Source organism: Arachis ipaensis, chromosome B3 (assembly GCF_059453495.1).
Source record: "Arachis ipaensis isolate K30076 ecotype BB chromosome B3, ASM5945349v1, whole genome shotgun sequence".
In the NCBI taxonomy this organism is placed as follows: Eukaryota; Viridiplantae; Streptophyta; class Magnoliopsida; order Fabales; family Fabaceae; genus Arachis; species Arachis ipaensis.
In genome coordinates this window covers 15,183,427-15,195,948 of record NC_142438.1, presented here as the reverse complement: position 1 = coordinate 15,195,948, position 12,522 = coordinate 15,183,427, and the positions used below count along the sequence as shown (strand labels likewise).

At 39.9% G+C, this 12,522-nt stretch overlaps 2 protein-coding genes across 2 annotated transcripts; both read right to left on the bottom strand.

Moving 5' to 3' along the window:
* Window positions 1-361: 361 nt before the first annotated feature.
* On the bottom strand, window positions 362-3,050 carry LOC107629761 (patellin-3). Its single transcript, XM_016332644.3, has 4 exons — window positions 1,643-3,050; window positions 1,447-1,571; window positions 1,180-1,330; window positions 362-1,045 (listed from the first exon to the last, which is right to left on the bottom strand). The coding sequence occupies exons 1-4, from the start codon at window positions 2,573-2,575 to the stop codon at window positions 791-793; spliced, it is 1,464 nt and encodes a 487-aa protein (XP_016188130.1). The 5' UTR covers window positions 2,576-3,050; the 3' UTR covers window positions 362-790.
* A 515-nt stretch (window positions 3,051-3,565) lies between these two features.
* Window positions 3,566-5,241, bottom strand: LOC107632572 (7-deoxyloganetin glucosyltransferase-like). Its single transcript, XM_088506713.1, has 4 exons — window positions 5,044-5,241; window positions 4,843-4,948; window positions 4,524-4,778; window positions 3,566-4,437 (listed from the first exon to the last, which is right to left on the bottom strand). The coding sequence occupies exons 1-4, from the start codon at window positions 5,239-5,241 to the stop codon at window positions 3,566-3,568; spliced, it is 1,431 nt and encodes a 476-aa protein (XP_088362839.1).
* Between the last annotated feature and the right edge of the window lie 7,281 nt (window positions 5,242-12,522).

Sequence of the window (12,522 nt, the reverse complement as noted above, 5' to 3'; positions counted from 1 at the left end):
TAAACAAAATGGAAATATCAGATAGTTCCACAAGAAAATAACATTTTTTAAATGAATCAGATCACCTAAGAGACAGCACAGGGTCACATGGTGGTGAAATGAAACCATATTCTCAACCACTTACAGTCCCCACACCCCACGTTAAAAGGAACTAAAATATAGAACATCATAGAAAAACAGAATTACAAAACTAATACCAAATAGAAAGCTAATGCACAAACAAGAATAAAATGCAATAGCAATCCCTGCAAAATTCAACTTAAACCAAGAAGTCCCAATCCCGATTTAGTTTTTATTGTTCTAGATTCTAATTTCATTCAGATATAGAATGAAATGAAGTTAAATAGCAAAACAGCTAAAAGACCAAAAAGAATATATATGTAACATATATATGGATTCAGAATGCTTCATTGTACAGACAAGGATTCTGAAGTTATAATTGGACCAATTTCAAACTGGATAAGTACGATAACAAAATTTTACATTGATAACTTCTCCTACCGAAGCCTCTACATGTTGGTTTCCCCATCAAGGTGACAGATAATGCTGGTAGATATATAGAATCCCATAAACCAACTCAATCCCATTTTCACGTGCTACTCTATTAAAATAACAATTAAAACTAGCTCAACGTTTGATTGGAACACAAAGTACTAAATACAACAAAAGACAGAAATCAAAAACTCCAAACAACTGACGACCAAAATTATAGATGAATAATGGGCTGAAAAACGAATGATGATGACATGCATATTTCATACTCTTCAATTTCCATGTACCCAGAATCACTTCAGTCAGAGTAGGGTTTGATCTTGAACCTGTAAAGAAGCCTCTTCTTTTTCAAGGTGGAGTTGTCAATAGTGAGCAATAATTTTCCCAGATCACTAACTTTAAAGCTATTGGAAACAACAGGTTCATCAGTTGGGGACATCTTTGTGGCCTTCTGTATAATAACTGCATATCCATCTTTAGCATCAGGCTTGAACTCAGCGCTATAGCTAACCTCCCAACCAACCACTCGCAGCTCCCAGACAATAATACATTTCTGCCAAAAAATCAGCAGCTCAGTTCACTAAGATCTTTCTATTTCAGATATTAATGACACAATAGTGTCTACAGTTTAAAGAAGTACAAAATAATCAAAATTGGTGAAATGTAACCATCACAATCGCACCGCACCTCATAAATGGCGATCTCTACAGTTTGCTTGGTGGTCGGCTTAAGAGGAATTTCCGTGACAGGATCAGACATACTGAAATCTGGATTGCAGTCACAGAAATCTACACTTAGGCCTCCATACTGAATTGGCACTTGCTCCGGGGAAATATACCTATTAGAGAAAGAAACACCACATAATGTCATAATTCACAACGCAATAAACAAACCAAAAACAGAAGAGGAAACAAATTTTCAGAATATGAATATCCAATAGCAGAAGTTACTAACTTGAAAAGGATATCAGGAGACCTGGATGGCCCTGCAAACACAAGTTTGCTCTTGGTCCTCTGCGTCATGAATGGACTGATCATGGTATAAAATGCAAGATACCACCAGGGAGCATTGATAAAAACCTATTCATTCACAAGAAGTTGATTTAACAAGCATCGACAAAAGGATGATAATTGAAGGGAACCTAACTAACCTGTTTGGCAACAAACTCGGGGTAGTTATCCTGAAGCAATTGGAGAGCTTGTTTGGTGGCAAGACGAAGCTCCCGTTTGGCAGGGCCAGGGGAATTCTTGAGGTCGTTAACTTGAAAAATGGTATTGATGCCACCGGGAGTGAAGTCAAGCTTCCTAATACTCCTCTCCAAGAACTGAATCCGCCACCGGAGGAAGTTGTTTCTCTTTTCCTCGGTGGAGAAGGTCTTATCATAGAGGTCCTTGTTCTGGAACTCGCCGTAGACGTTGTAGCAGACAGGATGGCCCTCTCTGGAGTGTCCGTGCATGAAGACGACCTTGTCCATGTCATCGCCGAGATCGTCGTCGAGGAGAGCGTCGATGTTGAAGTCCTTTCTCCATCGGAGAGTGTTGTTGATCATGGCGAATGCGTCCTTGACCTTGAAGTCGCGGGCTCTGAGGAACTTGAGGAGGATGACGTCAGTTCTCTCGTCCTTGAGGAGAGGGACTCCCCATATGGAAACGTCCTCCTTAATGGAATCTGCTAGAAGCTTCTTGAACTCTTCAAGGGAAGCTTTCTCGGAATCGGAGAGATCAGAAACCCTATTGCTCTCTTCCTTGAACGATACCCGATTCTGCGGAAGCTTGTCACTGCGCTCTTGCTCTTGAGGAGTGGGATTGGGATTCTGCTCTGCAACTGCAACCACATCCTTTTCCTGTTCCGGTTGGCAAGTGTCAGCTTGGACAGCCTCGGATGCTGACGTGTCTTCTTCTGGTGCTGGTTGTTCAGGTTGAGGGAGTGGCGGGGAAGGTGGGAGGTCTTTGGCGGTGTTATCACGGAGTGGTTCAGCTTCTGTAGCTAAAGCGAGAGCAGGCACATCAGGGTTCGCCGTTTCGCTATGGGTAACGGTAACGGTAACAGGAGGCGGAGGAGGGTTAGAATCGCTGTCAGCCATTTTGGGAGAGCGAGAACGTGCGGGTGTGAAAGCAAAGCGGAGAAAGTAAAGAGAGTGGGAGTAGTGAGTAGGTGTGTTGGGTTTTGAAAAAAGACAAGGGAGAGAGAATCACAAAAGTGAGGGAGTTATTAATTACAGCTCAACCCTGAGTCCAAATCGTGACTCCAAACATGGTTTCAACTTTCAACTTTCAACTCTCTAAAACACAACATTCCGCAGCGGTCAGAATCCTATGCCTAAAAAAAGACCTCTTATTTTTTTACTTACCATTCAATTCATTCATCGAACCACGTTCCTTTTCCTTCTTCCTTCAAGAATTTTCGAGAAAATACTTTACACAACCGTATCTTCAGAGTTTCTCAACAATTCCAGCATCCTTCAAAATTTTTGTTAGGCTACCGGAGTTGATGGGCAAAAGTGAGGAATAATACCGTGACATTAAGCGTTATTTCGTTTATGCGGTAAACGATTAAACGAGATAAATTAATACAGAGTAAATGTCTAAAATGGTCTCTTAAATTTAAATTGGTATTCAATTTAATCTTTGATTTTTTTAAATGACCAAATAAATCTTTTAAATTCAGAAATGTGCGCCTCCATTAATCCCTTCCAGAATTGACGTCTTAATGTTGCTGATGTGGAACGTTAACTGCCATGTGGGCATTCCATTAAACGACGTCGTTGGAGTAGTGGGTGCCCTAAGTCTGTAAAACGATGTCGTTTGAAATAACATCTTCTTCCCCTTTGAATAAACAATGAGTTAATAGTCAATTTCGTCCCCGAAAGTGTGCTCGATCTCCATTTTCATCTCCGAAAGTCAAAATTAATCAAAAACGTCCTCGAAAGATACCCGTGTTAATCACGTTCGTCCTTCCGTCTTCTCGGTTGATGAGATGGCAAACGGCCGCTTACGTGGCACGTTAACTGCCAAGCTGGCCAACGCCAGGGTGTAGAATGTTGTTGCTGACAAGATAAGTTTCGTTTAAGCCATCAAATTAGTCCTTCGAGTTTATAAACCTTAATTTCTTTCCCTTTTTGCCCCTCCATGAGTTCCCTCACAAGCCCCTCAACCTGCTCTCTCTTAACATCACACTCAATCTCCATCCCAATCCCCCATTTTTTGCATGCATAGAAGCTGTTTGTTTGTTGTTCTGCAAAGAAAGGCCAACATGCCATTGGAACTCCCTCACATATGCTCTCCAATGTTGAGTTCCACCCACAATGTGTTAGAAATCCGCCAATTGATGCATGACACAGAACTTTCTCTTGTTGGCACCACCCCAATACCAATCCCCTCTCACATCTTTCAATCACATTCACATATTCATCACTTAATTTTTCATCACCATTATTATTATTATCATGCACAAGATTAGGCCTTATGACCCACAAGAAATGGTACTTGCTATTAACCAAACCCCAAGCAAATTCACTTAGTTGCTTTGGTGTCATAATCACTAAGCTACTAAAGTTCACATACACAACAGAACATCTGTCTCTTTTATCCAACCATTCCAAGTATTTGTTGTCTTCCTTCCACAGATTCAGATCAATCGACTCCAATTGAGTATTTGAGTTTGAGAGCTGTTTGAATAGCATTGATAATGGACCAATGGAGTAGACATTGGAGTATTTGGCTCTGATGGCATCCAAAACCTCTGATTCTAAGTCTTCAAAGGTGTTAAGGATAACCCCTTTGGCATGCATAGCAGTGTTCACTTTTACTATGTTGTAATTGAACATTACATCATAAGGATTAGTAGTCTTAAGAAATGTGGGAAGGTCTTTTAGTCTTGCTCCTTTCATTGCTGGAATCCAATCAACTTTAGTATCAAGATATCCATCAAGCAGATTCTTCTCATCTGAAAAGAATAAATTTTTATTTTATTCTATTAAAAAATTGTATGATACAAATAAAAACTTGTCAAAATATAATACAAGAGAGTACCTTTCAATGGGAAATAACCTCTTTTCCGAATCTCTTCAAAGTTAATGTATCCCAGCATGCCACAGGCACTGGGAGTGAAAAACACAAAGTGAGGGATGTGGAACTCTTGAGCAACTTTCAAAGTGAACCACATAGCACCATCAGAAACTATGCAAGTAACAGGAGGCACATCATCATGGTTTGGAGAAACAAGGCTCGCAATGAGTTTTCTGAAAGAACACAAGCCTTCAACAGAGAATAAGAACATGAAAAACTCTAACTTCAGCTTCCACAGTGCCCAACTTCCATGCCGCCTTCACCCTCCATTCATCATACTCACCTTCAACCTTTATATCAGCTCCTGCATCTTTCTTTGTACCACACACACCCACTACTTCAAATTCATCATCATCAACCCACTTAAAATAATTGCAGTGACTACCCTTCTGCAATTTCATATGGGAGTAAACAAAAAAATCAGAGAACACCCAACAGAGGATAAGAACATGAAAAAGCTTTAACTTCCTTTACCATCACTCACCCGGTACCTTGGACATGCATGGAACAATCTACTCGGATTCTCCGCTGTCCCAGATTCCTTAATCACAGTCTTCAGCCCACAGAAACATGATCCATCATGAGCATTCACCCTCCTCCTTCGCATCGAAACACTGGATCCATGACTGTCGTGCGATGCATGTGACAAACCGCCACCACAACCACCATCTCCTCTCTCCATCCACGCAGCCAGCCAGGGATTACGCCTCCTAGTTACCTCTACTGCCACCGAAAGTGATCACCTCGAAGTATTTATCATTCGTTTTGGGATTAGGGTTTATAAACTCGAAGGACTAATTTGATGGCTTAAACGAAACTTATCTTGTCAGCAACAACATCCTACACCCTGGCGTTGGCCAGCTTGGCAGTTAACGTGCCACGTAAGCGGCCGTTTGCCATCTCATCAACCGAGAAGACGGAAGGACGAACGTGATCAACACGGGTATCTTTCGAGGACGTTTTTGATTAATTTTGACTTTCGGGGATGAAAATGGAGATCGAGGACACTTTCGGGGACGAAATTGACTATTAACTCAATAAACAATTGTTGTTGGTCCCCCCTTCCACTTCAACGTTTTCCACCAAAACTTCAAAAAAGCTTTCTCTTCTCCTACGTCCGTTCATTCTTCCATACTTCCCACTCAACGTTTCCTCGCCGAGGATCATCCTTAGAATCTGTTCTCTCCGGTCAATGAAGAAGTTATCGATGAAGCATCACCTTCGTACACTGCCGACGGGGAGAGGTAACAGTTCAACTTGATCATTCTCTTCCATTTTTTGTATTTCACTGAGGGTTCTTGATACTTATGTGTGAATGCGTTGTTGTATATGTAAGAGAGTGGTTTAGAATGTTGTGGTTGTTGATGGCGCAAATGTTAGGGTTTAGGGTTTCTAATATGAGACTTGTAACCACATAAATCATAGTCTGGTTTAAGTTATAGTCAATAGGAAGTAAATATATGCATTCTTATTACAAATATAGTTTGATTTCTAGTTCTTTGCAATATGGCTGTTTTGCGACAAAATGAATAATCCTGTCTGTTTTGTGCATTGTGCTGTAAACTTCAGATGCCTGATCAATTGAAACTTGTTTTTCACCATGGTGGAGCATTTGAGACAGATCTTGGGAGAAATTTTATCTACACTTCTGACTTGTATGATGAATGGGTTTTTGGAGTTGATGAAGACTATCTTGACGTGTTTGCGGTAACATGTTATTATAGAGAATTGGGGTATGATAAGGCTGAAGCATGTTGGTATCTAGAGCCTAAACATGTGTTGGAATTTGGTCTTAGGAGATTGAAAGTGGACCAGGACCTTGTTAGTATGATCAAGCACTGCCATGAGAATAACAACGTCATCCACATCTATTTTGAGCACGGAACTTCGATTCCTGAGATAATTGATGTAATGGATTTGTCTGAGGAGGATCATGCTATAGGCCAGAAGGTCGGAATGGAAGGCATGGAAGAAGATAGAGTAGAAGGTGTTGAATCTGTGAAGAAAACTAGCACAATATTAAGTTAACTTGAAGAACCAGTTACCTTTATCCCAGTTGAACTGAAATCCACTGCACCAAGTCCACTGTCCCCTACCCACTGCCCCCCAAGCCACTGCCCCCCACCCCACTGTGACACAACCCGTTGCTCCCAAGGCCATTCCCCCCCCCCCAACCCACTGCCTCCCAGCCCAGTGTGACACAGCCCGTTCCTCCCAAGTCCATTGCCCCCCATCCCACTGCCTCCCAGCCCACTCCCTCGAAGCCTAGTCCACGAAAATCAACTGCCCTCAATTTTAATGGTCACAAATCATGTTCACAGGTGAAATCCCCTAAATCTCTATCCCAACCAAATCCCATTACATCCAAACCCGTATCTCAGAAAGTTTGCTCTCAACCCACTCCCTCAACCAAGAATGCACAAATAAAAAAAAACAGCGCATCAAAGAAACAATCCAAGCCTATTAACTTTAAATTCAACACGTCTACTAGAATGCCTAGAAGGTATATCACAAGATCATAAGGCTGGAGAAAACAAGCAAGCAAGGAGCCAATTCACTTGAATGTTGATAGCTCATCTGATTCTTATGAGTCTGCAGAGGACAGTTTATACAGGCCACACATGCCACTTGACTCTCTGGACTCAAGCAGTGACAACAATGATGATGTTGGCCCTACCAGCGAAAGGAGAAAAAGGAAGACTGCCAGTGACAATGACAAATGCAAGAAAAATGTTATTAATGATGAAGATACTTCTCATCCCCCATCAATGGATGCATCTGATTATGAGAAGGAGGTAGATGATGATGAGAATAAAGAAAACTTGCAATGTATGTAACGTATATTATAATTAATGTGCATATGTATTGATTTTATTCTATTTCTGTTGGTGATGTAATGCATGAATCTGTATGGCAGTGTCTTTTTCTGATGATAGCTGGAAATCTGATGAACTGAAGACTCCACCAGACTCTGAAGATGAAGCAGACCCAGCTGCGAATCCCATCTTCAATGATACTGCCAAGTTTGGATACGTGAGATTAGAGCTAGGTATGGAGTTCACCACTAGGGATGCTTTTAAGAAAGGGGTTAGAAATTATACATTGCAAGAGGGTAGGGGTGTAAGGTACAAGAAAAATGATACTACTAGATGTAGGGTGGTATGCAAGAATGAAGATTGTCCTTGGATGGTGTTTTGTTCTTATAGCAAACCGAATGGATGTTGGCAGATTAAGACCTTTAATGATGATCATACATGTGAGAGAACTTTCAAGAATAGATGTGCAACTAGGTCTTGGGTAACTGATGTACTTGTTAAGAAGGTTAGGAAGCTCCCAACTTTTTAGACACTGTGAGGTGTTTAATTACTTTAAAGCAAAAATTGGAATACAACTGTCTAGGACTACAATTACAAGAGCTTTGGGTGATGCAAGGAAAATAGTGAGGGGTGATGAAGCTGCAGAATATGCTAAACTCAGAGATTATGCAGAGGAGCTGTTGAGATCTAATTCGGGTTCAACTGTCAAGTTAGGTGTTAGTCCAATGCCTAACGGAGAAGGTGTCTTCGAAAAGTTTTATGTGTGTTTGCATGGATGCAAGAAAGGTTTTGTGGGTGGCTGCAGACCCTTGATAGGACTTGATGGGGCTTTTTTGAAGACCTATTATGGAGGATGGATGCTGTGTGCCATGGGTCAGGACGCGAACAATCATGTGTACCCAATTGCATGGGCAATTGTTCATATTGAGAACAAAGACAACTGGAAGTGGTTCTTGGAGCTCTTGCATGAAGACATTGGAGATCAGACAAAGCATGGTTGGTGCTTCATCTCTGACATGCAGAAGGTAACCTATATGCTTCAATTAGAGGCACGATAAATAATTTTAAGGACCATTTTGGATTAATGAACAAAATTCGAAGGACTATTTTGGATTTTTAATGCAATCAACTTCATTTATACTATTGTTATTCTAATTGCAAAATTTAAGAATCCTTAAGCGCATTAGTTCAAAATAGACCCTATTTTTCAATTTATTATTATATATCTGGTAAAATCAAGAATCTGTTATTTGCTCAGGTTTTTAGGTGACTACTTTGTTATCTTGTAGGGTTTAATCCCAGCATTTCGTGAAGTTATGCCAGGTGCGCATCACTGTTCTGTGCGTGGCACCTTTGGCAAAACTTTCAGAAACAATGGAAGGACTCACACTTGAAGAGTTTGCTTTGGAAGTGTGTTAGAGCAATGACTGTCCAGGAATTCAACGGACATATGCAGTCTATAAAGAGGGTGAATGAGAAGGCGTGGGCATATTTAGACAAGTTTCCTAGGCAGGCATGGACCAGGGCTCACTACAAAGACTTTCCAAAGGTTGACAATGTCTGCAACAACATGTGTGAGGTGTTCAACGCTGCCACCAAACCATACAGATGTAAGCCCGACTTGACTTTACTGGAGGAGGTTAGGAGGTATGCCATGACTAGTATGGCAAGGAAGAAACTGAAACTCTCTAGCCATGTGGGACACTTACCTCCGATTCAACAAAGTAGACTTGCAAAGAAAAGGCATTACAGCAGGTATTATACACCAATGTGGTCTGGAGATGCGGCTGAAGTGATGTTTGAAGTGCATGGTGAATCACATAATGTGGTGGTTGATTTGGGAAACCAAATATGTAGCTGCAGGTCTTGGCAGTTATCGGGTAAGTACTATTTTGTTTGATTGTTTTTATTTTTTTGTGTAATTACACCGTAGTATACCTATCAACACACTTAGTTACTCAAACTTATTATGTGCTAGGGTTACCTTGTCGTCATGCAATAGTTGCGATTTCAGTTATGAATGGTAGACCCGAGAATTATGTCCCTGCATGGCTAACAATGGGCTCATACAACAAGACTTATGAATACCATATCAACCCGGTAAGAGGCCAACAGTTGTGGAAAACATCAGAATACCTCCATTGCTTACCACTTGTAAGGAGCAAACCCCGTGGCAGGCCATCACATTATGCAAGAAAAAAAGATGCACATGAGGCACCTGTTCGGGGGAGCCAAGAGTGCACAGCAACAAAATTGAAGAAAAAATATGGCAAATTCACATGCGGGACATGTGAAGATGTTGGTCACACAACAAGGAGTTGTAGAACAGCAAAGAAACAAAAGGCTGATGAGCTAGCAGTTGCTGCAAAGGCTGCTGAAGATGCTGCAAATAAGGGTGACACTGATTCTAAAGGTAACAAAGGTGAGGTTGTTACTGAAGAATGTGAGGTTGGTGCTGAAGGAGGACAAATTGATACTCAAACAGAAGTTGCTGCTGAAGGGGGTCTAGGAGCTGAACAAGAACCTACAACTAAGGTAGTAATAGTATTAAAAACATTAATCAAAATTAGAGCTTGAGTTAATAAATCTGGAAACAAACAAATCCATATAATGACACTTGTATTGTTGTTATTGATATCATAGGCTGTAAAGACTACAAAGAATGCAAATAAAGGGTATCTGAGAACTAAATGTGAGAGACGCATAGACAAACTCCCTGTCAAGAGGACAACTTCATCCACTGCTGCGGCTGCTCCACATCCGACTGAGATTTCAAGAGAGACTATTCAGGGAGCTAGTGCAGCAACCTCTGAAAAACTGGCCTCCTTCTTGAAATTTGTTCCAACTCCAGGATTCAACCCACCAAGAAAAAATGTCTAACTAGCACAAAGTGTGGTGGCTTTTTGAGTTCATGTTGTTGTAGCTGAATGTTATGGTTAAACAATACTGTCTTTTTGTAATGTAACATTTGAAACTTGTATGCATGGCTTTTGAATGTTGTTATGGCCTATGATGTTTTGGGTTGTGATAGTATGTTATACACAATGTGCTTTAGCACAAACAACACTTGTTCCATGTTCCGAAATTAGTTATGTTAAATTAATGAAGTTTTTGGTTTAGTTCATGTTGTGATTTATCTCTTTCTGGTTTAGTTGAACACAATTTTAGCAGAATAAGTGCAGCATCAAGAGTTGAACTCATGTCAAATTAGTGTTTCATTTCATTTCATTCCATCTTCATCAAGACATTACATACCACTTAAGAAATTTAAAATTTCATAACATAATCATCATTTATTGAATATAAACCCCAACAAACTAAAACCTAAACACACACCAAAAGTAACTACAAAAGCCAGCAGCTCCATTGTCATCATCTTCACGGTCTTAATATCACTCTCCAAGCTTGTCATCCTCCAACTTAACTCATGCAAAACTTCTAGTGGAATGGGTGCTGCAGAAACTTGTTCTTCACATCCATCAGCTCAGCAAAAAAAATTACAGTGAATTCCATACTGCAAAGTAAAAAATGCAGGTGAATCCAAACTCAAACTCAAACCATCTTAACATTTTCTTCACAGCCATAACCTTACCTCATAATTCGAACAACCATAAAATGGTCTACCAGGATTTTCTGCCATTGTTGAGTGCTTCATCACCGTTCGAAGCCCGCAATTACAGAAAACAGCGTTCTTACCTCCCCTATTTTGCATTCCTTTGTTGCCATAAGGTCTGCCTGCAGAGTTGTTCCTACTTGAGCTACTTTGGCTTTTCTCGCCACCACCCATCAACACTCACATAGATAAGAAATCAATTTGGGTTTTACGGCGAAGAAGAGAGGTCGAACAGAAGAGAAGGAGAGTCAGAGAAGAGAAGGAGAGTCGAAGAACAGAAGATCGTAGCATACAGTTTGAAGAAGAGAAGAAAATTAGGGTTTAATAATTGAAATGGACTAATTTGGGTAATATTAGGCAATTCCAGATACCAATTTGAAACAAATTCAACCTTGGCACACATCAGCATACAGCTGGAATGCCCACATGGCAGTTAACGTTCCACATCAGCAATGTTAAGACGGCAATTCTGGGAGGGACTAACGGAGGCGCACGTTTCTGAATTTAATGGATTTATTTGATCATTTAAAAAAATCAAGGACTAAATTGAATACCGATTTGAATTTAAGGGACCATTTTGGGCATTTACTCAATTAATATAAGAGTAATATTTTAAAGAATTAATTACTCTGTTAGTCTCTATAGTTTTGCGAAATTTTCAATTAGGTCTCTATACTTTTTTTCTTTTTAATTAGGTCCCTGCGCCAATTTTTTTTTCAATTAAGTCCCTCTTAATAGTAATTGGTTTAATTATATAGGGATCCAATTAAAAAATAAAAAATTAGTGCAGAGACCCAAATAAAAGAAAAAAAATATAGAGACCCAATTAAAAATAAAATTTGGTGCAAGGATTCAATTAAAAGGAAAAAAAGTATAAGGACCTAATTGAAAATTTCGCAAAACTATAGGGACCAACAGAGTAATTAATAAGTTCCCAAAGATTTGGCGGTCCGATAGATTTCTAAAAAAATTAACTAAATCTCGGGTTTCTAAAATTAGTAGATATATGTCATATAGGTCTTTAAACCAGGTTGAACTGGTTAACACAACACTCTCTCTGGAGATTGTAGGTATGGCGTGTCAGGTAAAGCAACACGTGTCGTGCTCAGGACAGATTAGTCCCTGGACACGTAACTAAAACGACGTCGTTTTGGGACCACGCCAAACGATGCCGTTTTGAGGGGATAAATTCGTCCCCACTTTTATTTCCTGTTTCTTGAAACTTTGACGTTCTAAAATCAAATAGGTCTTTAAAATTTTTGTTATAAGTCAAAAAGGCCCCTAAAAGTTTTGTTATAAGTCAAAAAGGTCTCTGAATTTAAGTATGTACTTTGTATAAAAAAACGTATTCTCTCCCTTTCTCTTTGTAAAATTACAAGTGTCCCAAATCCTCACCTAAATTTTACAACGGGTTAAGTATGATTTTGGTCCCCAATGTAGAGGCCGAAAATTGATTTCGTCCTCGGCCTTTTTTTACTACAAAATGATCCTCAAAGTTTTAGTTTATTTTAAAATCGTCGTTTTTACCAATTTC

Bases quoted from the DNA above. Each gene is read 5' to 3' on its own strand.
- LOC107629761 (XM_016332644.3), bottom strand. From the start codon at position 2,575: ATGGCTGACAGCGATTCTAACCCTCCTCCGCCTCCTGTTACCGTTACC. The intron at 1,331-1,446 runs GTTAGTAACTTC...TTTCTCTAATAG, and splicing joins TCTCCTGATATCCTTTTCAA to GTATATTTCCCCGGAGCAAG. The intron at 1,046-1,179 runs GTGCGGTGCGAT...ATTTTTTGGCAG, and splicing joins TAGAGATCGCCATTTATGAG to AAATGTATTATTGTCTGGGA.
- LOC107632572 (XM_088506713.1), bottom strand. From the start codon at position 5,241: ATGGAGAGAGGAGATGGTGGTTGTGGTGGCGGTTTGTCACATGCATCG. The intron at 4,949-5,043 runs GTGAGTGATGGT...ATGAAATTGCAG, and splicing joins ATGCATGTCCAAGGTACCGG to AAGGGTAGTCACTGCAATTA. The intron at 4,438-4,523 runs GTACTCTCTTGT...TATTCTTTTCAG, and splicing joins AGGTTATTTCCCATTGAAAG to ATGAGAAGAATCTGCTTGAT.